This window comes from Miniopterus schreibersii (assembly GCF_964146895.1).
Source record: "Miniopterus schreibersii genome assembly, chromosome: 19".
Taxonomy (NCBI): domain Eukaryota; kingdom Metazoa; phylum Chordata; class Mammalia; order Chiroptera; family Miniopteridae; genus Miniopterus; species Miniopterus schreibersii.
This window is the reverse complement of record NC_138119.1, coordinates 5,035,629-5,058,421: the sequence shown is the minus strand read 5'-3', so window position 1 is coordinate 5,058,421 and position 22,793 is coordinate 5,035,629. Positions and strand designations below refer to the sequence as shown.

The window sequence follows — 22,793 nt, the reverse complement described above, 5'->3', positions numbered from 1 at the left end:
GATGGAAGAGAGGGCTGGCTGCCCAAGGGAGTGGGTTCCCCCTGACCTTGAGAATCGGTCACGGGTACAGCAGAAGGCAAGAGCCCAGCCGGGGTGTGGCTGCCATGATTTTCAAATATGGATATATCAGTCCTCAGGCAAATGCTACACCCTCCCCAGAGCCCTGGCGTTTGTCGCGTGGCGGAGGAGGAGGAGCATGTCCAGGTTGGTGGGAATGAGGAAGGGGTGGGGGGAGGAGCACAGTCCCTAAACTTCGAGGTCATCCCTAGCTCCTTAAGAGAAACCCATTTGGGGGGAAAATCACTTATTATCTATCTCTGCCCACCCATACCTGTGATGTTGGGTGTGTTGGGGAGCGTCCACAGGAGCTGGGGAAAGCTGTAGGATCTTCTCTGGCCAGGAAGTCACATTTCACAGCAGAGGCGCTTGCAGACCTTGGGAGAGATGAGTCAGGAAAGGGCTGAGACCTCAATCAGTAGCGCTCCCCAGGCTGCTGGGAGACTTTCCCTAATGCCTTCGTTTCCCCGAGGAGCCTGGCCTGCCGCCCGTAGAGATGGCAGCCAGGTGAGATGTGGTATCTGTGCCCTGTCCTGGGACCAGTGGCACAGAGGGGTCCGCGCCACAGCATAGGTGCAGCACAGAGCTTGTAGGTGGGGCGCGGACTCCAGGTTGGCTAATTTCCTGGCTGGTGAAACTGGATTAGCATTTAGTTCCAGCACCTGTGTGTCAGGCCAGGGCGGGGGCTGCTGAAAGCAGAGCTTTTATGGACGGATGCCCGCCACAGGTGTGGGGTGGGGGGCACTTCACACAAGGACCAGCCTCTCTTACGTAGCATCCAGCTGGTCCTGCCTGTCATGTATGCCATCTCTTCATTCAGTCTCCTTATCAGGCTCAGGTGGGATTCTGAGCTTTCCCTAAATGCTGCTCCGCGGAGGGTAGAGTCCTGGGAGGTCTGGCCCCAGCCGGGTTAGACTGGGCTTAGGGACGCAGGTATGTATCTCCTGTGTTGACCAAGCTGCCTTGCTCCTCTCGGAACCCCTGCTGCAAAGCCAGAGCAGGGGATTCCGTCAACGTGGTCTTTGCCCCAGAATGGTGGTTTGGAATGTGGCTTAGAGTTCTGTGTCTCCACGAGGTTCCAGGCAGCCTTGTAAGAGACAGTTGGTGGCACTGAACTCTGCCACCCCCAGCTCTTTTAGCCGGAAGTCTATGCAGGCCAGAGGCACTTAAGAACAGGCCACATTCCATTCCATCCAAGGCTACAGAATACTTTGGGGATGGAGATGGCCACTCCCTCAGACTTCTCCCTGTAACTACTGTAAGCTCTGGGAGATGGCTGCTCTGAGCTTTGTCAAGGGCACCAGCAGGGCAGAGGTGAAAATGTTCTCTGACGTTGGTCTTTTTCAGTCTGTCCCCTCCCTCTCACCAAGTTCCCTGTCCAGTGGAAGTTCTCCAGATCTTCTGACCTGCTCCTTAGGTTCTGAGAGTTGTTTACCTGCGGGTGAGGGCTGCTTGCTGGGAGGGCCTGACTCCCACTGCCTGTTAAGATTGGGAAAGGGAACTGGGAGGCCAAGGCTGCTGTCCACCCTTTCTTAGTGCCCAGTTTGCTGAGAGGTGCAGCATTTCCCTCAAGCACTTGCATGCTCATAGGTACGCACGCTTCTAGGTACGCATGCACACAGCGCCTTGGCTCCCATCAGGACAGGGATTCTTCAGTCCCCACTAAGGTCCATTTCTGAATGGTCTCCACCTACGTGCACAACTTCACGTGATTTTCTTGCCCTGTAGGAGACAATGATCACGCCAGGCTCCCCAGATAAACTCTTATATTTTAATTAATGCTGAACTCTGAAGCTTCAGCCACATCTCTGTGGCACCAAGTAACTTCTCTGCAAGGCCTGGGGTTAGGAGAACCATAGGCTGAGGACGTGGGGAGAAGGGGTGGTGAGGAGCTAGCTGGTTCTTCAGACGCTCAGGAACCTTCCTTGGATTAAAGATGATAGATGAGACATAAGTGGACAACTAGGTCAAGGACCAACCCAGAGGAAACTGGCAGGGGACCAAGCAGCTGTATTGCTCTCCCTCCGTTAGCTGCCCTGGTAAGACAGGGGCAGGAGGGTAAAGTTGGTTAAGTTCCAGAGTCCCGTGGGGATTTTGTTCCTGAAGCTGGAGGACCCTGGACTCCCTGCTCACTTCCCAGGGAGCCTGGGAAAATCTCACCTTCAAGCTGGAGCGTCCCCTCCAGGAGCCATCTAGGACACTGAACATCTTGAATGTCAAATGACGCAGGCCTTCTGGGCTGCTTTCTAGCTGAGTTCCTGAGGACAAGGAGGGCCATTTTCTTCAGAAGGTCAGCCCACCTTGGGTAATAAGAAAAGGCCCTGAGGCTGTAAGTCTCCCTGCTCTGTCCACTAGTTTGGCCCTAGTTTGAGAGACTGGTAGGTGTGCCTGGCTGTCCCCAAAAGACTGCATGGGTCAGCCTCTTCCATGGTTTCAGCTGACAGAACCCAAAGGTCGCTTTCTCCTGGGGGACCAAGTACTCAGCTATGTAACCTCCCTAGAGCCCTGTGTAGGAAACCGCCAGGCTCGGTTCTAAGAACAGGCTGAGAGATCACCCCCTCCACTCCACCTCCCCACACCCATAAACCAGACATGTCTCCCAGGAAGCAGATGTCCCTGGAGACAGTTTGACACGGCTCGACAGTCTGTCTGTGACCATTTTTCTTTGCCTATTTTTATGGGGCTCCTAGGGAGGGGCCAGGAGAAGGTACACCCCAACTGGGGAGGCAGAGACAACTGATTCGTTTTTCTGTGTGGTCTTTCCTCTGTACTTCCTCGTAGTCCTGCTGGCCAGGTAGGCTGGCTTCCCTGTGTCCAGGACCCTGTTTCCCCCCGTGTGTACCCAGGCTTGGAGCCTCTGGGCTCTAAAAACTAGACAATGATCATTAAACCTGGCTTGAGTCTCTGTTCTGGCGGAGTCTGTGACTGGTTCATTTCTCTTTTCAGCCTGTGGGTGGGGCTCACTGTACCTCAGAAGGGTGTGGCCTGTGTAGGGAGAGAATATTTCAGTGCTGCCATATGGGCTCGGGTGGAATCCACATCCAGGCATTAACACAGACCCGGGGTCAGCACACTTCTGTAAAGAGCCAGATAGTGTGCTGAGCCTCGCAGGCCATGGTCTCTGTGACTACTCAGCTGTGCCCAATGTCACAGGAATTCCAGACAGTACATAAATGGATGAGTGTGGCTCCATTCAGGCTCTTTATGGACATTGAAATGTGGAGTTCATATCATTTTAACATGCTTTGAGTTTCTTCAACCATTTAAAGAGTAAAAAATCTTATTAACTCACAGACCTTACCAAATCAGGCAGCTGGTGGGTTTGGGCCAGCAGACCATAGTTTAGATTCTCTAAAGAAATGTCACAGGCATCTTAGCAGGAGAGCCTGAAGATAATGAAGGTGTCCTGGATCCCCAGGGAGGAGGCTGGCCTCCCTGCAGAGCTCTGTGAAAAGTCTAGAACAGCCTATGAAAGGTACTATGGGAAAATGCTCAGACTGGGTTAAAAGAAATGGTGGGGGCAGCTCACTTTAACAATATTTTATTGCCAGTATACTTCCACGTTGTAAATGATGACCGTCTTAGTTTGGCTAAAATCTGTTCGTCTAGTGGGCAGGTTAATAATTCTTGACAGTTCCCGTGTGCTCGGCGTTGCGCAGAATAGAGAGACGCCTTCCCCGCGTTCTTGGTAGGCTGAAATTGATTCTACTGAACTCTGAACATGCGATTCTTTGGCCACTCTCGGTTCTTCTGGAAGGGGACTGTCATGGTAGATTCCATAATGGAAGAGGAAATGGTGTAAGGAAAAAAGAAATGAAAAGAATCCCAATTGGAGAAATTACCTGATTTCTTCCATTGATAAAATCTTGACCAAAGGGCAGCCCTCCTCTGTCTGGAACCTTCGCTGTCGTCTTGTCTTAGGGAGGAGCTACCACAGTGGTGAAGCATGGAGACACCTCACAGCCACAGCAACCTTGGCAGTCAGTGAAATGACAGATGTTGATGCTAGAGCACCACCTGCCCCCCCTCCCATCTACATGTATAATCATTTTTCATCTTTTCAGAGCAGTTTTTGCAATGGCCGAGTTTGGCCAACAGGATGAAGCTGGTAGAGAACAGGCCTGGGGCGGACTCCTGCGGGTGCCCCCCTCTTTTGGCCCGTGTCCAGCCCTGCTCTGAGCCTGAGAAGTTCTGATACTCCTTTCCCCATCACCCCAGGGAAGCCCATGGCTGCATCCCCTCCCGCTCCCCAACCACTAGCTTCTGGCCGAGATGTGCCATTTGCCTGCCCTGCCTGCAGCGCTCTGCCTAGCTCTCTCAGGTGGCCCTTCGGGAGTGGACGAGGCTAATGTGACAGCCTTGCCTCTCTTCATCCTGGTCTTCCAACTCCTTCCTTTTCTGCAGTTGTAGCTCTTGGATGGCTTTTCTTGTCTCCCAGGAAACCAGTGATGAAGCTTTACTTGCCCTGCCCACACTGCAAAAAAGGCTTGGGGCTATGCAGTGGCACAGTGGGCTTTTCTGGTCTGGCCACAGTGAGCTTGCTGGATGCTTCCTCTCCCGGGGATTGAGAGAAGGCAAAGCAGCTGCCACATCCAGCCCCTTCATCAGGTGGAAAATATCAGGTGATAAAGATACTTAGACCTGCCCTGAGGCCTTCCAATCTCTATCACCCAAGTTACCGTCCCAGAACCAGAGGGCGTGGACCCATGCCAGAGAGGACTGTCAGTGAGCCAGGACGTGGAGCCCTGCAGGGGGACATCCAGGTGCCCTCCAGCGCTGGCACACAGAAAGTCAGAGTCGGTGACCCCAGAGTTAGGACGGCATGTCTGCACATGCACAAGTAGGTACTCACACATGCACGCAGGATGGGGAGCATTGTATCTGGATGGAACTTTGTATCTGGGCGGTGCTTTTCTCCCACCTCCCTGTCCCTCACTTGGCCGGAGTTGGCTTCTGGTGTGGGTCTAAGCAGAAGGGCCTAGCCGAGTCCTGAGCATCCACAGAAAGCACTGTGGGGGAATCTGTTTTAGAGAGAAGGGAGTTGGGGTCCCCTTATGGATACTTAGTGAGAGAGCTGAGTCCTCTGGTTCCAAAGAATAGCCTGAAGTAGTTGCTTAACCAGCTTTCAACAGAGGTTTAAAAAAATCATCTGGGAAATTCTGACAACAGCAGATAGTTTAAAAACTGGGACTTCTGCCCTGGCTGGGTGGCTCAGTTGGTTGGAGCATCGTCCTGTGCACCAAAAGGATGCAGGTTCGATTCCCGGTCAGGGCACATACCTAGGTTCTGGGTTTGATTCCAGTCTGGGTGCCTACGGAGGCAACCCATCAGTGTTTCCCTCTCAAATTGATGCTTCTCTCTCTCTCTCTCCTCCCCCCCCCCTTCCTTTCTCTAAAATCAATGAAAGTATATCCCCAGGTGAGGATTGAAAAACAAACAAACTGGGACTCTTACTCCCTGCACAGTGGTGACTAGCCGAGCCTTCTGGGTGGCTGGGCAGGGGAAGGTCCTCTTACTGGAGGTAATGTGTGTGCTTAAGCTTAGCCAGGAGCTGGAGACAGTCCAGTTCAAGCCACTCCCAGGGTGGCCCAGGGGCACTGCCCCCTGCATGTCAGCTCTGTCTTCCCTGTGCCTGTGCTGGGGAGAGTTGCTGAGACTATGCCCACAGTGCCCGACTGGTGTTCCATTCCTGGATCCTGGGGCAGAAAAAACAATTCAGATAAAAGCGCGAACCCTGAAGCCTCTGCTCTTCATTCCTGCTTCTCTGTGTCTACTCTGGGCAGGCTGCTGGCTATTCTCAGATGAATGGAATGGAAATTTAAAATTTAAACAGAACTGCTTTCTTGGGATTAGTGTGTGTGTGTGTTTTAATTCCAATAAAGTGCTTCGAGGAGGAGGGGACTCTGACCCTACTCCAAGACTCTGAAACAAGGACAGAAAAGCCTATGGACAGCCGGGGCAACATCTCAGATCTGTGTCCAGCACCCGGCATGGAGGCCGGGGCGGTGATGCTCAGCCTGTGGCACAGGGGAGGGCTGCAGTGCTCTGCTACTGCTCCTCCCTCCTACCCTGGCTTGTCTGCTCTGGTTCCCCTCAGAAGAGCTGAAGTGGGCGGGAGACCAACTAGCTCCAGGAACTCAGGCTGGACCAGGGGATAACTGACCCCCCGATTTCCCATCAGCGCCTAGACTTGAAACCACCAGGCAGGCAGCAAGCTTCGGAGAGTCACAGACTTGGTGGCATTCCTGGCAGGAGTGTGAGAGCTGACCTTGCATCCAGGAAGAGATGTGTCTGTGTTCCTTAGATGGCCAGCGTTACAACCCTTCTGAGACCTGGGTCCCCTAAGTGTCATTACCCATAACTGTTTACTGCCTCCCTCAACGAAGCAGAGCCTGAGCCATGCAGAGAGAGAGAGAGGACCAGAACCAGAAATGCCACCTGTTCACATGTGTTTAATGCTTTGAACTTTCCAGTGTCAGTTAACACGCATTCCTCTCACCCTCACAACATCCCTGGGAGGTAGGTCGAAAAGTAAGGGATTAGCTCATGGCCACACCTGTGCTAGGAGTAAACAGCCAGCAGGTGTGCTCACGACACGCGCACTCTGCCAACCAGGGAGCGTCCTGCTCCCTGAGCCTGCAGGGGGCCACCAGAAAGGATGTCAGTGGTCAGGACCAGGGTGTCCCCTGGAGGCCAGGTAGACGGAAGGGCAGGAGTACTAGCAGGTCAGTGTCGGCAGCTGCCAGTGCCACTAACTACCAGCGTCATCGGGGCACGCACCATTTTCTACATCTTGACCCTCGTCGGGTAAAAAGCCTTATCGGTTTACTCAGAGGCCTCTCGGGCCCACTGCCAGAGGAAGCAGCCTCCAACCACGGCTGGGAGGTGAGAGTCCTGGCCTCTGCTCCCTCCCACAGCGCCTCCCATTCGGACACCGGGCAGCCCGGGAAGAGGGGGGAAGAGGGGAAGGTGAGGGCTGGCTGACTCAGCCTGTCAGAGCTCGGAGGTCTGGAGCTGAAAGGCCCGGCACCGTTCAGCTAATGATTATTATTAACACTGAACAGACCTTGGCAGGGCAGCCAGCTGGCTCCGGGAAGACGCCTGGATCTCCCACAGCGAGGTTGAAAAACAAGACCCACAGCAGCCAGGCATGGGGGCGGGAGGGTGGGGACAAGAAAGAAGGGACAGGCCAGTGTCAGGAAGTGGGGTGGGGTAGTCTGCCCTGTGAGAGGGTGGGGAGAGGAGGCCCAAGCTGGCAAGAGATACCAGCCTACCTTTGATGCAGCTGAAGAGCAGAGAAGGTGAGGCTGGTGGACTTCCCCAGACGTAGAGCTCCTGCCATTCAACAGCCCCACACCCTGGCCATTGTGGGACTCAAGGGAAGGGGAGCTTCCAGAAAAGATGGGGGCTGGGGGCATCTGAACCCAGAATGGTAACCCTATTACCATCTGGGTCTGGATACAAAAACCTCTATTTCTAATGTCCTCAAGGTTGAGTTTGAATATAATATTTGGAATCAGGACTTAGGGAGCCTGATATGCAAATTTGTGCAAATGAGTTTTTTGTTTTTTTTTAATTTGAGCACCCTGGCTTTTTTAAAAAAAGGCTAAACAGTCTGACTAGCAGCTTTCCTTAGTCGGGACAAGGGCAAAAGAGCAGCCACGTGTTTCTCCCCGAAAGCCTCTGCCTCTTCACTAAGGCGCCCAGCTAATACTCCAGATGGGGAGACACTGGAGTGGGGGCAGAGAGCATGGGGGGAGGAGGCACATGCAGCCAGCAGCCACCGAGATCCCAGCTGGAGGATGGGTACCCTGGCACCAAGGGCTAATGGTTGTCTAGCTGCTGCCCCAGGGTGTGCGGGCAGGTGGTGAAGGAGGGAGAGAAGCAGAGGGAAAGGGAGGCAAGTCCCCCCATAATCCAGCCAGCAGGGAACGGCTCCTCCTGGTGACCCACTCCCTATACTGCAGCCAGGCCAGCTAAACAGACCACCTGTGCCCTCCTCTGCCCTCTGCCCTCCTGGCCTCCTGGTCAGAAAGGTGACAGCTGTGGCCCCTTCTTCCTGCAGAATATAAATGACTTCCCCCTTCCTCCCAGGGCTGGGAATAGACATCAGCTGGCACAGCCCACGCAAACTGCCGGCTGTCAGCCCGCCTGCCCACCCGCCCACCAGCCCCCGAACCACCTGGGAGGAGGCAACACCTCAGGCAGGCGCCAGCTTTCTGGCGTTGCCTACTGAGCTCTCAGAGCAAGCTGGGGAACCTTACCCGGCCGTCTCTCCCCGCTGCGGACAGGGCGAGACTCCCAGCACTGGCTGGGACGGGAGGAGAGGAGATGGGATGCCTGATCCAAGCGACCCCAGATGAGACTCCACACTGCAGGGCCCCCTTCAGATGCTCAGGGTCTAGAGAGCTCCTGGGAGATGCCACTGACCCGGGAGGAGCCCGATCACATTTAGCCAGCCTGGCATCCAGCCCTCGTTGCTGGGGGCAGTCTGGGGAACAAGTAGGGGTCTCTCCAAAGAGGGCCTGGCCCTCATTTGCCAGCTGGCACCAAACTCAGCCTCCTGCTGGGCCAAAGAGCTGGCAAGAAACAACAGTGAGGAAAACTTAGGTGATGAGGAAGAGGGATCTTCCCTAGATCAGAAAAGCCCTGCCCCACTTCCAGGGCTCTTATTTTGTTCTAAAACCTTCCAGATAGCTCCACAAAACTATGTGCTAAGGCAAAAACCTGAGCCCAAGTCTGGCAAAACACGAGGTGCTCAGGACTCCTTCGCCACCAAGAATGATGTCAGAGGAAGGAGAGCAGCCCTGTCCTGCTGCCCGCAAGCCCAGATCCCAAGGTGGGTTAAGGAAGATCTTAGCTGGGCCAAGCAGCCCAGCTAGGAGCCAAAGGCTTGGGTAAGCCAGTGCCCTTTGCTCTCCCGAAGCTTTAAAGTGACTTTAGTGCCTTTACTGTCTTGGAGGTCAGGAGACTCTCACCTGGGCCCCTTCCCTCCACAGTGCCTGACCCCTTGTGCCCTGGTCTGGGGCAAAATCAGCATAGATTCCCGGCAGGCCACAAGGGAGACCTGTTCCTCCATAGTAAGGGGATGATGGATGTAAGAATTACACCCTGAGTATTCTGAGTGGTCCAGCCCACGGTCCAGAGCTGGAAGGTGTTCTGTGACATCAACCTGACAGACACTGAATGTTGGAGGTCACTTAGAAATGCTCATTACACAGATAAAGAAACCAAAGTCCTGAGACATGTGACTTGCCTAAGGTCACACAATAGAGCCTATGCGGACCATAACCCATAAACAAGACCCAAGGGCCCTGTCCACTACACCATACTGCTTTCTCCCAAGTGACTCAAAGAGCCCCAGCTGCCATTCATAAGCTACAGGAACCCGACCCTGCATCAGGCATGCAATGGAGAAATGACTGCACCACCATCACCCAACCCTTCTGCCTCGCACCCGCAGTGCGGTCTTCAGGATCAACTCCCCATCACCTTTTACTTGAGCCCAGGATGTTTCCCCGTTTCAGTTCCACTGAGTCATCCATCAGCAGTAGTAGTGGGTTTCTGTAGTCCCAGGCCCAGCTAAAAGTATAAAAACCATACCACTTCAGAAGTGGAGCCCTTGAAGATCACCAAAGAAACCACTGAAGTCCAAGGTGAGTGTGCCATCTAGATTCAGAGTTCGGAGGGAATCATATTTCCATTTTCTTCCTCGGCAAGTAGGAGCTGGAAATCTGATGCATGATCACCAGGGCTGGAAAGAGGGGCAGTGCCAGGCACAGGTACCAGGCTGCACCTTTGATCTGGGCCTGGAACCACACTGAGTACATGCCCAGGAGCACTGTTACTGTAGCCATCAGGTAGACCACCAGCCCACATGTCAGATGGTAGAGCTTGAGGCGAGCCACCCTTGAGACCCTGGCTGCCTGGGGAAAGAGGAGGCAGAGCCCACACAGTGCCTGGCCCCCAGTGGCCAGCAGTGTCAGAGCCCCTATCCAGCTGTGCCAGGACACCAGGTGGGACAGCTCACTGCGGGTCCTGCTGGCGACGATGAAGCCCAGGCCCAGGGCTGCACAGAGGATGGCTAGGGTCTGCCCCACCCAGTGGAGTCTGATCCGGGCCTTTCGGGAGCAGAAGAAGAACAGGGAGTGCTCAGGTGAGAAGAGCAGGATGGCCTCGGCCATGCAGACGGAGAACTGTGAACAAGGAGAGGGCCAGTGAGCCTGAAGCCCAGCTTGGAGGCCTAAGAAAAAGGAGGTGCTCTCATATATCTAAAAAGGGGGACAAAGGGAGGGGGCTAAAGAACTCCCACCAGGACCTCCTGCGCGCAGGTCTCTGTCATTCAGGCTGACATCCAAGTCCACACCCCTCCCCGCCCCCCCAGACAGTCACTCCCATTTCCTGGCCAATGGAAACAGCAAATGTTAAAAACTTCCTCCTGAACTTTGGGGGAAGAGTGACCGGGTATTACCCCCTCCACTTCCTCCTTTCAGGCCCTTGCAGAGAAATACCTTCCACCCCCTCCCACCCCCATTAGCTACCTGACACAGCACAGCCCTGTGTTTCCCAACCTCAAAGGTTGCAAGGAAAGTTGGAGCCCTGCCTGTTTCCCCATCTCTATGAGCCTTAGCAAGGCTGAGCCTTCTGCAGGCTGGATGTTTCCCTAGGGACATAGCCAAACAAATCAGCCGCATAAAGAAGCCCAAACTCACCGCCAAGGCCATGAATACAGGGTGCCAGGAGAAAAGACCTAAGAATCAAAGAGAACACACTGACGGCTGGGCACCATTGTTTCTGCCCCTGAGGCTGGCTGGAGCCCGAAGAATCTGGCCACAGGGGACAGGTCAGGGTACTATCCCCAACCCTAATCGGAAACCAGGATCTCAGGGCAAAGTGGAGCAACCATGAGGCCAAACCCACACCAGTTCAGCCTGGGTTCCCCACTGGGCACCTCGCAGCTGTCAGCCCGGTGCCCCTAGACCGGACCTCAGCCTCCCTCCCCGTAGCCTCCGTGAGGGGCCCTGTTAATGAGGAACTCGTGAGTTCGGCTCGGTCGTCGGCCTCTCCTCCCCTGCACCCAGAGCCCTGCCCCAGCCCGTCCCTGCTCTGCACGGGTCCCCACGGACGTCTCCCGGCGCCCCCAGGCGCGGCCCCTCGGCCCCGCCCCTCCGGCCCCGCCCGCCTCGCACACTCACTGGTTCCCGGCCGGGACAGCACAGTCAGAAAGATGGTGAAGCCCAAAGTTACCAGGTGCGCCAAGATCCCGCTGCCTCTCCGCAGGCAGCGGGTCAGTCTCGACTCCCTCGCTGGAGCGGGAACCAGGCCCACCTCCAGGACCTGCATGGCCGGGCCGGGCCGGGCCGGCGCGCACTCCCGGCCGCGGGCGCGTCTTCCGGGTTTGCGTCCGCGGAGGCGCGGCGGCTGCGGGACAGGCTCCGCCCCACCCGCGCGGCGGTGCCGGGCGCGCCCACAGCGCCATCTGGAGGCCGGGGGGAAAGCGAGCCCCCGGCAGAGCTCCGAGGGTGTAGGGCACTGGACAGCTCCCGGCCCACTGAGTTTCTTAAGCCAACCTCAGAGTATCTTTGTCTGTAAGGGCTTATGTCTCATGTAGCCGGTGGAAAATACATTTATGGCAACTGATGTCACCCAGACCCCAAATCACAAGTTTGCTACACTGAACCAAGACTGTGGAACCAGTAAATATTGGAATTCCCTGGCTGCCCACTCTCCTACCATCCCTTCTTCTGTCTCGTTAAGGGAATGAGTCTCCCTGCTTTAAAGCAAGGAGACAAAAAGGAAAGGACAAGGGAAAAAACAGTGCCCAGTGCCTAACTGAATTCAGGTTTGAGGACCAACAATCTGATACTCTTATCTGCACAACAGTTGTCCCCAGTGAGATAAATGGAAGAACTAGGGCACTCCCAGCCCCTGCCGCCTCCACACCATCTGCTTAGCCCTGGGGAGCCAGGCGATCCTAAGAGACCAGGGCCTCCCACACCAAGAAAGCTTTGTAAGTGACCGTATCATTTCCCTTCCTGCCTCCCAAAAAGGTGTGGTTCAGCTCAAGGAGGCCTACCTGGGAGAAGCTGTACCCCTTCCTTAAAGGCAAACCCACAGGCTAGGGAGAGAGAGAGAGACCAAAACAGGCAGGGACATTCTGAGAACAGTTACCAACTCAATACAAGCTCCCACAGTGGTGGAGAAAATGAGGCTGCTAGTAAGAGGCAGGAACAACTGAAGAAATGAAGCAATAATTCAGAGATACCATGGAGGCCAAGGGTTGCTGTAAAGGCCATGAAAGTGCCACAGCTGACTTCCACAGATCCTCAGGGCCAATATCCAAGAGCAGAACCAGAGGTGTGGCTCCCCTCCCCTTCAAGCTCCCTTCCCAATGGGACTGGAGTTGGCTCTGGGATCAAGATTCTGGGGAGCCTTGCTTGCTCAGAGCCATGCCTCATCATCCTGCCTGGAAAGAAGATTCCCAATGATACAAACCCCAGCCATTTCCACACTGTTTCAAGGGACAAAGAGAGGGAAGCTGGAGTCTGGCTATCCATCATCTCAGCCTCCTGGGGTATGGTAGGGGACAGTAAGGACACTCATTTTGTTACATTTTTTCCCCCTTCCTTTTCTAAGTTTCTGTTTTTATATTTTCTTAGCAGCTGAACAGAACAGGGAGACAGTCTTGAGGTATTTTAAAGTTTTTTTTCTTAAAAAAAATAATATAAAGTTATAAAAAGCGGCAGCAGCCTGGGGCCCGGATCTGGAGGGGAGGAGGTGCTGGCGGCTCCATCGCAGTGGGCAGGCACTTTCTTGTTAATGGGCTTTTGACTGCAGGGAGACAAGAGGCAAGAGACAGGGTCAGGCTGGGGGCCTACGGGTTGTCCTACTCAGTGAACTGTGTGGACCACAAGAGCTAAGGCTTGATTTCCTCCTGCTGGCCTGGTGAGTAAAGCTGAGCAAGGGGAAGGGTGAAAGCCAGCCCCACAGGGACAGCCTGGAGAACAGCCATGCACACGTGTGCACACACAAGCACTTAGGCCTGGGCAACTGCCACACGCACCACTCTCAAATGGGTACCAGAGGTGTTGGTATGCATCTGGCCCATGCCTAACCCAGGAGAGCATCCCCACTTCCCACCCCCAGTAACTCCCTCCTGGCTGAGATCCTATGGATGGCTCCTGGCATGCTATTCGGGGCTCCATCAACAGAAGCAAAAAAAAACACCCTGGCTGCTGGCTTTACCAGAAACCCTAGAAAACTTGCCTGGCACCTGAAAACCTAGAACTGGGTACGTGTGCAAGGTGGGCATGCACACATATGTGGACCTTGAGTTGTGTCCCTACTCTTCCATGCCCTGATGCCCAGAGGCAAAAGCAATGAGCAAGACCGACCTACCCACCCTGCTCTGCAGTGTTTAGGCCACAGCTTAGGGACCCAAGCTCAACCTCACCTCCCAAACCTTTCTTATCAGAGTTCAGAGAGTCCAACTTCCTTCCCTTCAGGGAACAGAGGTAGCTCCAGTTCCTGGAGTGAAGACCACAGCCAATTCAGAAAGTGACCCTTTGATTATGACAAAAGTGGGGGCTGTGGGAGGGGGAGGCAGAGGAAGCATCTCTTAGGCTGATCGAGGGAGAGGGCTGGATAGCAAAAGGTCCATCAAGCAAAAGCTGGGGTCACCTTGAGATGAGCTGACCCACCTCTCCCTAAAGATGGCCCAGGAACTCCCTCAGCCTGCCCCTTCCTCCCTTCCCTGCAGTTACTCAGCACCTTGTCTGTGTCAGGTTCCCATGGTGCACTGCACCCGCACCCATCCTGACCCTCCCCTGCCCATGCTCTGCAGGGAGCTGGGCGGCTACCTTCAGTGTAGAACACTTCTCCTCAAAGGCCAGGGCTGGACCTGGCTTCTTGCGGCGCACAGAGCAGGCTGCGTCGGCAGGGGGGCCAGTCTGGCAGTGCTTGGCCTTCACTGGCCGGCAATAAGTGGCCAGATTTTTCCGCTTCTTGGCTACCTCCTCCTCAGAGAGGCAGTTGGTGGGCAGGGCCTTGGCTGGGAGTCCAGCAGCTCCCCGGTTGTCCATCTGAGAAGCCTTGACTGGTGTGGCAGGCTGAGGGGAGCCTCGACAGTCCAGGGGCCCTGCCCGCTTCACTCTGGGCCCCACCGTCCCATTGAGCCCCATGCCCAGTGCGGTTTTAGTCTTGGCCGAGAGGCCCCGGCAGCTAGCAGGTTTGCCTTTTCCAGTGGGCTCCAGGATGCAGGTCCGTTTGAAAGTTGTGGGGCCAGGGGACAGCTTTCGCTTTCGGGAAGGCGCCTCCACCTCGGCCCCATCCTTGCTTTTGGACGACTTGCTGGCCTTTGAAGGTGGGAGCCTGCTGAAGGACGGGGAGGGCGTGTTGGCAGGCAGTGGCGAGGTGATGGCCTGGCTCCCGCCCATGCACTCAGCCTGGCTGCAGGCAGCTGCCACACTGGGGGAGCCGGCAGGGTAGCTGGAGACAAGGCTGTCCTTGGTGGGGGGCGTGGAAGCTGGGCAGGCAGGTCTAGGGGGTGGGCCTGGAAGGTGGGGGCAGCTGCTTGTAGAGGATGGGCTCAGGGGAGCAGATAGGGGGGAGCTGGCAAGGTGGGATGGAGGCTCCGCCGCCGGTGGGATCTTCCTGCAGCAAAAAGAGAGCGACACTGTCATGTCAAGCAAACAAGAGGGCCTCTCCACCAACAGACACCAATCTCTGCCCCACCTAGAAATGGCCCAAAGCCCTGGCAGTGCTGCCATCTGCTGGGAGACGCTGGAACTGAGGCTTAGGAAGAAGGCACAGGGACAGATACGAATGAACTAGGATAGAGATCCTTTAATAATATCATTTTTAAAATGTCTGAACAGCCCCTAACCCTAGTTACCTAAAAGGTACTGGAAGTGATGGATAAGAGTCGAGAGTCACTCCCAGGCCACCATTCATGCCCTGCCTTAGCCCAGCTCCAAGCTGCCAAATTTCCCCACCTCTTCCCTCTGGCTGGGGTCTCCCTGGCAAGCAGCCAAGCCACATCTATGGGTATGTGTAAAGGATTAGGGCTTCTGGGGCCCACCTATGCCTGGGGCCTGGGGAGGGAAGTTCTGAGCCTGGGAAACTCACTTCCACATGTGTGAGCTGAGATGTCTTTCTAGCATGGAGCTCAGTGCCGAGCAGAACCGGTCCAGCCTGCGGCTGAACACATAGCACCCTGGACTCACCAGCCGGCTCCCAAAGGTGCAGAACTGGAGACAGAGGGAAGGTACATGGTTAGTGGGCCCTGAGATGCAGGGAGGGTATCGGCACACACTGTGGGCAAGAAGGGCTGGGCCACCCCCAACCCCTGGACCCCACCCAGGTCCTTACCGCCTGTGGCCTGGGGGGCCGGGTTGCATAATGGCAGTCAGGGGGGAGGTGGAGGTCATCAGATGTCCCCTCCTCCTCACTCTCCTCGCTGGAGGCCTGGGCCCCACCCCGGGGCAGGGGGAAGGGGAACAGGCCTGGGTCCCCATCACCACCACAGGGGCCTTCATCATCCAACTCGCTCTCAGAGGCCCGGGACCTGGAAGGGCCAAAGGGGATGTGAGGGCCATGTGACAGGAGTGGGTCAGGGCAGGGGTGTCCCTGAACCCCACAAGCTCAAAAAGCCAGGGCAGACACCCTGCTGGGCCATCAGAGAGGAAGGGAGGAGAGGAAGGGAGGGAACAACAGAGCTCACAGAGTAAGAGCCAGAAAGATCAGGGGCCATGTTCCCGCGGGATTCTCTCCCCAGCCCCTTCACTTCCCAGGCCCTGCCTCCTCGGGGGGAAATCTGCTCCAGATTCGCCTCCTCCAGCAAATCTTCTGAGTTTAACTGCACCCAGCTCTGGTCAGCCCAGTCAATTCTCTCAACCCCCTTCTCGCATCACATATTCCTGTGAGCCTGTCTGGGAGCTGAGCCTGTGTCTCTGTCTGCCCCTCCTGTTACAGGCAGAGAGGCGTGTGTGTCTCCTCCGGCAAGGTAGGCTCTCCCCAGGGTCCAGCGCAGTCTCTGCACACGAAGGGGCCAGCAAATGAATACACAGTAGGACCGCCTCGCCCAGGACCCTGACCCTTTGGGCTCCCTGAGCCTTTTGGCTCCCCAGTTACGAGTTTTGGCCTGTCGAAAGCAGCTGGGAAAACGTTTTCATCCTGGGCGTTGGAACTGGCACACTACTGAGGTGGGGGCACTGTGGCAGGCTTGGTTAGAAACAGAGTCACCCACTTCCGCACCCACCGGGACCCCAGGTCTCCTCCCATGCTCGGGGGGCGGAGTTAGTAGCATCTTCCAGCACGCTCCCTGGGACTGTCTCCAGGGGTCCCTTATGGCTTGGGGCCAAGTGTCCCCAGGTGAGATGGGGCTGGATCCTGGATGTACCTGGGCAGTGCACAGTATGGGTAGGTCTGCTTGGCACGAGCAGAGAAGGTGCTGCTGGGAACAGCCACCACTGCGACAGCCGGGGCTGAGGCTGGGGGCTCCTGGGAGGGGCGCTCGAGAGCTGGCTCCTTGCGCCCAGGGCTCTTCTCCTTGGGGGACTCCCCCTTGCGAGAGTTGGCCTTCAGCTCCGCCACTAGCACGTCAAAGTCCTTAGCCCGGCCCTGGACCTCCCGGCGCTGGTGCACTGAGTGGATCTAGAACACAGCAGGATGGAGGGGTGGGGAGGGGAATGTGAGCTGAGCAGGGGTGAGGGGCAGCCGTGTGCTCTGGCCTGGGCAAGTGGAGAGAGGGGGGGTGTGAGTGTGTTTGTGGGTGTGTCTGTGTGTCTTTGCTTCACTCCCCAACAGGGCCAGAACCCTCCTTCGGGATGGGGGATCTGGAAGCCACCCCATGCCGGCTGCCCCCACTCTAGGCCCCCTGGGGGCAGCCTCCCCCTCCCCTCACCAGGTCTGGGCTTCACCCCGATCCTTGGAGCTGGATCTTGGAGAACATCTAAGTTCCTCTTCCTGCCCAGGGCCCACGTCAGTGAATCCTCCCTGCCTGTGCGGTGGGAGGGGCATTACCTTGCAGGTCAGCAGGCGGGTACAGATCTTTTTGGTCTCCGGATTTACTACCCCACACTGCCTGTTGAGGTCGAACTCCTTCCCTGTCGGGAAAGCGGTTCCAGTGAGGCCCAAAGCCATTTCCAGTAGGCCTAAGGGAGGTGAAGAGCCCCCAGCCCTCCAGTGTGAGGCTGCAGCCTTCCAGAGAAACATCTCCAGGTATCAGCAGCTCTCTCCTGGGCACAAGAACCATCCCTGTTCCCATTCGCAGCCCAGGCACTGCTTTTGGAGACTCCAAGCCCCAAATAGGGCAACACATATCAAAACACAACAGCAGTCAAAGACATCTGGGATGTGAGGAAAGCCAGCTGTGGGAGGAGTGATGCCCTGGGTATAGGTGAGAAAAGATACAGTCACCAGCCCACGGTGAGAAAGCATAATTTCACCTGTTTCAGCACAGGCTCTCTTAGCCTTGATTGGAAGACCTGGCTAGAGAGAAGCTTCCCTGAGAGTAAGCAGCTCAAATGTGTCCATGTCAAGGGATGACCAGGGGCACCTGCACCCTAGTGACCTGTGATGATCAGGTCCTTTCCTTTCTGCCCCACCTCCACCAGGTCCAGGGACAGAGCAAGGGTCCCCACTCTACCTTCCTGACCCCTAAGACCATGACTACTCACGAGCCATCTTCCGGTGGGTTTTAGGGGGCAGCCTGGCCCCGCCAGGCTCCTTTTCAGGGGGGCTGCCTTCAGCCCGGTGACTGGGGCCCTCGCTGGGGGTTATCTTGCCAGGAAGTTCTCTGCCAGGAAGTTCCTTAGAAGGGGGCACCATGGGGGGTTTTCCAGGGGAGTCCTTGGTGAGGCTGCCCGGCTGGCTGAGGAAAGCAGAGGGTGGGGCCACCCTGATTCCATGTCCATCGGGCTTCGGGAGACCGGACATCTTCTCCAGATTCACCACAGGCACGAAAAGGCTACACATGGAGAGAGGGTGTGGACTAGGGGCAGGGAGGCTGGGCCTGGGGCCTGGGCTCTAGCCCAGAGCCAAATCCTTCCCAGCCCTGGAACTTGGGTAGGCTCCAGCAGGGATGCAGAACATGGGAAGAGGGGACCCCATATTCCCTGGAGCACGCAGAGGGGGCTGCAGACAGAGCCGGCTGCCTCCTGATGCAAACAGCACCCAGCGCCCCACAGCTGCCTCCATTGGTCAACCCCTCCCTGGGCCAGGGTCGGGCGGTCTCTGGGAGTCTCCAGCCTCTCCTTACCAGAGGTTGTCCTTCTGGCTCTTCTCAGGAGGTTGGTGGCCACGGCTCCGGGACCCCTGGCCCTTCTCCCTGGAGGAGGTTTTGGTGGAACCTGGGGCCCTACAAGCTGGGCCCTGCCCATTCACTACATGGCATTTCTGAGAGCTGGCGGGGGCTGGAGGTGGGGGTGGGGCCCGGGCGTAAAGCTTGCTGAGGGGCCCATGTCTTCTTTCTGTCACCAGGAGGTGGAGAGAGCAATGGAGGTGAGTAACCAACTACCTCCTTCCCAACCTGCTATCCCTGCTCACAGACTCACCACAGAGAATCTGGAATTTAGATTTCCAATGTGCCTCCTTCCCCTCGGAATCTGAGCCTTCAAGACTCAAAATTCTAGGACCCAGCTTCCTGAATCTCTCAGCTCTTCCTTCCCTCAACTCCACCAGAAAGAATGGCTGGAAGTTTGCTCAACCTATAACCCCAACCTGCCACGATCTTATGAAGCCACCCCCAGGACCTTCCTATCCCCAAGGCCCCCTTCCATTACACGCATGGCCTCCCACTGCCCCTGACCTGGGAGCTCCCGGCCCGGCTGCCCTGCCCCTTGTCCTCCCTAGGGCTCCCCTCACCGCAGTGCTTCTGGAAAGCTTGAGGCTTCACCACCTGGCTGCAGTGGTTACACACGACCAAATAGAAGTCGTCATGCGCAGGGCAGTGCCCGAAGATGGACATGTCTGCAATGACAGAAGCCCTCATCACTGGGGCTGGGGACCCCAGGGCTTCCCTGTAAGATCGGTGAGCACTCCCACTCCACCACTTAGAAGACACTTCCCCTCCCTGCTGGCATGATAGGCTTTATGCTGAGGCTCCCAGAGTTCAATCTAACCAGTCCCTAAGAATGTGGGCTTTCAGGTAAGTGGGCATCAACCCCCTATGATCAGGATCTCCCACAACAGGTCCCAGCAGCCAGGTGAATGGGCGAACTCAGACCTATCACAGTGAGGACCCCAGACCCACCCCTCCAAGCATGTGGTGGAAGAGGGGAAGGCCCCCAGCCCTAATGTGTACTGACTCCCACCTTCTTTAATGAGGGTCATGGCATCCAACTTCTTCGTGCTTTTGTTAGTGTCCTCCAGATCAGCCCCTGGAGGAGAAACACAGCTCAGAAGGACCACCCCCTTCCCAGAAGCCCCATCTACCCGACCAGGGCCTACAGCCAGGTAGTAGGAAGCCCACACTCCCAGACAAGGTCCTGATGCTCAGGACCACTTGGAGAACCTTTAGTGGGTCATTCTCCAGTGCCCTTTCTTCCTTCATCTGCTACCTCTGGAAGGGGCTGGTCCCACTAGGAAGGATCCAGCCATCTTTCTTATAGGCCCTTTACTTCAAGGTGAGATTCAAGGTTCCACTGCCAACTACTTAAGTGACTGTGGGTAACTATCTTCCCCAGTGAAATGAGAAACACTCCTTAACATATTTTACTATAGATCCCGAGTCCCTTCTTGAGATTTCTTAGTTGGGTCCTTTCTGCTACTCTGTGGCATCCCAAACAGAAACTCTCCCAGGTCCCCATCCCCATGAACTCAATTTTGTTCCACCTGGGTTACCATGGCATGGTCAAAGTTACACCAGTTTCTCAGGTCCTGCATTGGTAGGATGGCCACAGAGCAGAGAAACTGTTGTCTTGGAGTCCTCTGGCATCTTCAAAGTTAGCCTTGGTCAGTGATACAAGCCCCTTCCCTCTTTAGGGGGGTTTTGGGCAAGGGTTGCCCTTGTACCTCTCAGTTTCTAGGTGGATGACAAAAACACCTTAGCTGTGCAAAGCAGCTCTTTCCCCATCCCCCTACCTTACTCCTCTCCCCTCCCTCCTCTACACCCCTCCCTGTCCCTTGAAAAAAAAATCAATTCTGAGTCACCAAACCCGGCTGATTCCATTTCCGGTTCTCAATGCACCCAGACCCTGACAATGGCCCCATCCTCGCCCACCCAGCATGGGGCAGTCCCTGGTAGCCTGGGCTCCCACTAAGGTCTGCTCCAGACACCTACTAACAGATTTGACCCTTTCTGGGTTGAGAAGACTGCTGACAGTCTTATATAATCTCCAGAAATGAGGGGTGGTGGGTTAGGCATGCAAGAGACAAGGGGCAGCTCCCACTCTCAAGTCGGTTAAAATGCAGCGATGGACAGAACTGAGCTGGGAGTCGCACGTCTCAGAGAACAAGTGTCATCAGAGACCGCATGGAGCGGTCCTCCTCCACCACCTCTTCTTACTTGCAAACTTCTTCAGGGGCGTGATGCTTGCTGTCACCCCAAAGGCCACGAGGCCAGGTGCTCCCTGGGGCCCAGGAGACAAAGATCAGGAGAAGGGGGCTGTCAGCCCGATCACCAAAGGCACCCAGAGGCCTGCAGAAGGTGGGGTTCAGGGGAGAGAGCCAAGAGGCAGGGCAAGAGGCCCGGGAAAGGACGGTGGGTTGGAGGCATGGATGGATGGACAGAAGGAGGGAGGAAGGGAGGATGGATAGATAGATGGATAGGTCGACGAACTAACGCGGAGGAGGAGGGGGTCCAGTAGCACCGCAGCCGGCAGGCAAAAGCCGAAAAGGAACAGGAGGTGTGGGGCAGAAGGCGAAGGAACAAGGGGGGGCTGGGAGGAGGGCACAGAAGTGGGGTGCGTGGGAAACACGTGGAGAGGACTGTTGCGGATGGGGAAAGCCCGAGGCAGGTGCAGGAGGGGCGGAAGCTGGAGGACAGCAAGCAAGAAGAAAGATAAAAGCAAGCACATGTGGGGACAGGTATTGGGCACCGGTAGAGACAGAGGTGGGCAGGGTGGGCTGCGGGCGGTGAGCCGGCGCTAGGACCCGGAGGCGCGGAGGAGGGGAGCGGGCGGGCACTAGGACCCGGTGGGTCCTTTGTTTGGGGGGCCGGGGAGCCGGACGGCGGCTCCCGTCGGCAGCTCCCCTCTGCTGGCGGGGACCCCGAGGGGGGGAGGGGAGACAGTGATGGGGTCCTCGGACTCTAGGGGAGCTTTACTCACCGTCGGCCGCGGGCAGGTCGGCCCGTTCCACCCACGAGCTCCAGCTCTGTCCCGCGAAGTCATCGAGACTCGGCACCCGCCGCTCCAGAGCGGCCATTGCTGCCGCCGCGCGTTCACGCACCGCCATCACCGCCGCGGACGCGCGCCCGCCCCGGCGCCGCCGCCGCGCGGCCCCCTCCCCCCGCCCCGCCGCGGGCACGCCTCCCCCGCCCTCCCACCTTTCCAGCTCACGCTCTGCACAAGCGCAGCGCAGGTCGCCGGCCCCTCGCCCTCCCTCCCTCATAGCCTTCTGGGAAATGTAGTCCTGGAGGAGGCGCCGTTGCCTCCCGAGCCTGCGGCGAGACCCCCTCCGAAATGCACAATTGCTGGAGGGAAAAGATGCCAGAGCCCTGGGACCCCCGCTCCTAGCCCTTGTGCGCACATCCTTCCTGCTGCCAGCCCGCTCTCCCAGGTTCACCGCACACACGCCCAGCCCCTGCGGGCCGCGCCTCCGCCAGCTGGCTGGCGCCCCTGCCCGGGCTGGCGGCTGCGAAGCGACCTCGCTCCCCTGTAGATCGAATAGGGTAGGTGCAGGGAGGTGGGCGCTGTGAATCAGAAGGGCAAGGGGAGGGAGTCTAGGGTGTGCTGAAGGACACGGGGGTTGGAGTGGGGGAGGGTCCTCGGCTCCCGAGTCGTGCCTTCTCTGTGGGAACCCCACGCTGCCCTGGTGCAGAGCGGAGGGTTGGAGCGGCGTCGGCCGGGCTTGGGAGGACCTCGCTGAGCTGACCGAGATCACCTGTCAGGATGGCAGAAGGCTATCTGGGAGCCAGAGCCAGCCCCGGAACTGGGTTTGCAGCATCTCTGCTGATCGTCTCTCTCCTCCTGAGCACTGCGATCAATACCCTGTACTGCCTCTTCCCAAACCCTGGCTGGACCCTGACTCCATCCATCACTTCTGCTTCTTTTCCTAATGAGTATTTTCTCGGCTGGAAGGGCTACGACCAGAGCCTCGGCATAGGGAGATTTCTCATCAGATCTGTCATTTCCCTTGCTAAGGCCTGGGAAATACCTTAATCATCCACCTGGTTCTTCTCAGCTGATAAAATTCTTCCTACCCTAACGCAATCAAGAGACAAAAGCCCGCCCCTCCCCATCACATCAGAAGAAAGATCCTAATTCTCTTTTTCCTCCTCAAGCCCTCACATGTCACCCCATATTCATGCCTCCAGCTAAAGGGGAACTGAAATAAATCAAGGTCTGTGACTTAGAGACCTCAGACTTCTTCTCACTTTCCCCTCAAGAATGATCTCTGAGGGCAGGGATTCTTAATCTGAGAACCAGAGACGATCCCTAGGGTGTCCAGGAACCTGGTGAAATGGAACATGCCCAGGTCTATTTTTCTAGGGAATGTAAACATAGTGGGTGACTGTCAGAAGGGGGAGAGAGGTGCAAGTTTGTTCAGTAAGAACCTTTATAGTCAAGAGGGTG

The 22,793-nt window shown here is 56.6% G+C and overlaps 2 protein-coding genes across 10 annotated transcripts; both read right to left on the bottom strand.

Moving 5' to 3' along the window:
* Positions 1–6,489: 6,489 nt before the first annotated feature.
* Positions 6,490–11,445, bottom strand: CYB561D1 (cytochrome b561 family member D1). Of its 4 annotated transcripts, none has more exons than XM_081120577.1 (3): positions 11,253–11,445; positions 10,770–10,807; positions 6,490–10,253 (listed from the first exon to the last, which is right to left on the bottom strand). In XM_081120577.1, the coding sequence occupies exons 1-3, from the start codon at positions 11,398–11,400 to the stop codon at positions 9,750–9,752; spliced, it is 690 nt and encodes a 229-aa protein (XP_080976703.1). In that variant the 5' UTR covers positions 11,401–11,445; the 3' UTR covers positions 6,490–9,749. The 4 variants fall into 4 exon arrangements, with proteins under 4 accessions (XP_080976703.1, XP_080976705.1, XP_080976704.1 ...); XM_081120579.1 differs by having other exon boundaries at positions 11,305–11,438; XM_081120578.1 differs by lacking the exon at positions 10,770–10,807 and having other exon boundaries at positions 11,305–11,439.
* Positions 11,446–12,742: 1,297 nt separating this feature from the next.
* Positions 12,743–21,502, bottom strand: ATXN7L2 (ataxin 7 like 2). 6 transcript variants are annotated; one of them, XM_081120241.1, is made up of 12 exons: positions 21,327–21,468; positions 20,564–20,627; positions 19,371–19,436; positions 18,922–19,026; positions 18,317–18,527; positions 17,736–18,025; positions 17,080–17,162; positions 16,457–16,710; positions 15,427–15,622; positions 15,184–15,305; positions 13,917–14,709; positions 12,743–12,888 (listed from the first exon to the last, which is right to left on the bottom strand). In XM_081120241.1, exons 1-12 carry the CDS (start codon positions 21,387–21,389, stop codon positions 12,874–12,876), a joined length of 2,262 nt encoding a protein of 753 aa, XP_080976367.1. In that variant the 5' UTR covers positions 21,390–21,468; the 3' UTR covers positions 12,743–12,873. The 6 variants fall into 6 exon arrangements, with proteins under 6 accessions (XP_080976367.1, XP_080976366.1, XP_080976368.1 ...); XM_081120240.1 differs by lacking the exon at positions 20,564–20,627 and having other exon boundaries at positions 21,327–21,502; XM_081120242.1 differs by lacking the exon at positions 20,564–20,627 and having other exon boundaries at positions 17,736–17,929; positions 21,327–21,492.
* Positions 21,503–22,793: the final 1,291 nt, after the last annotated feature.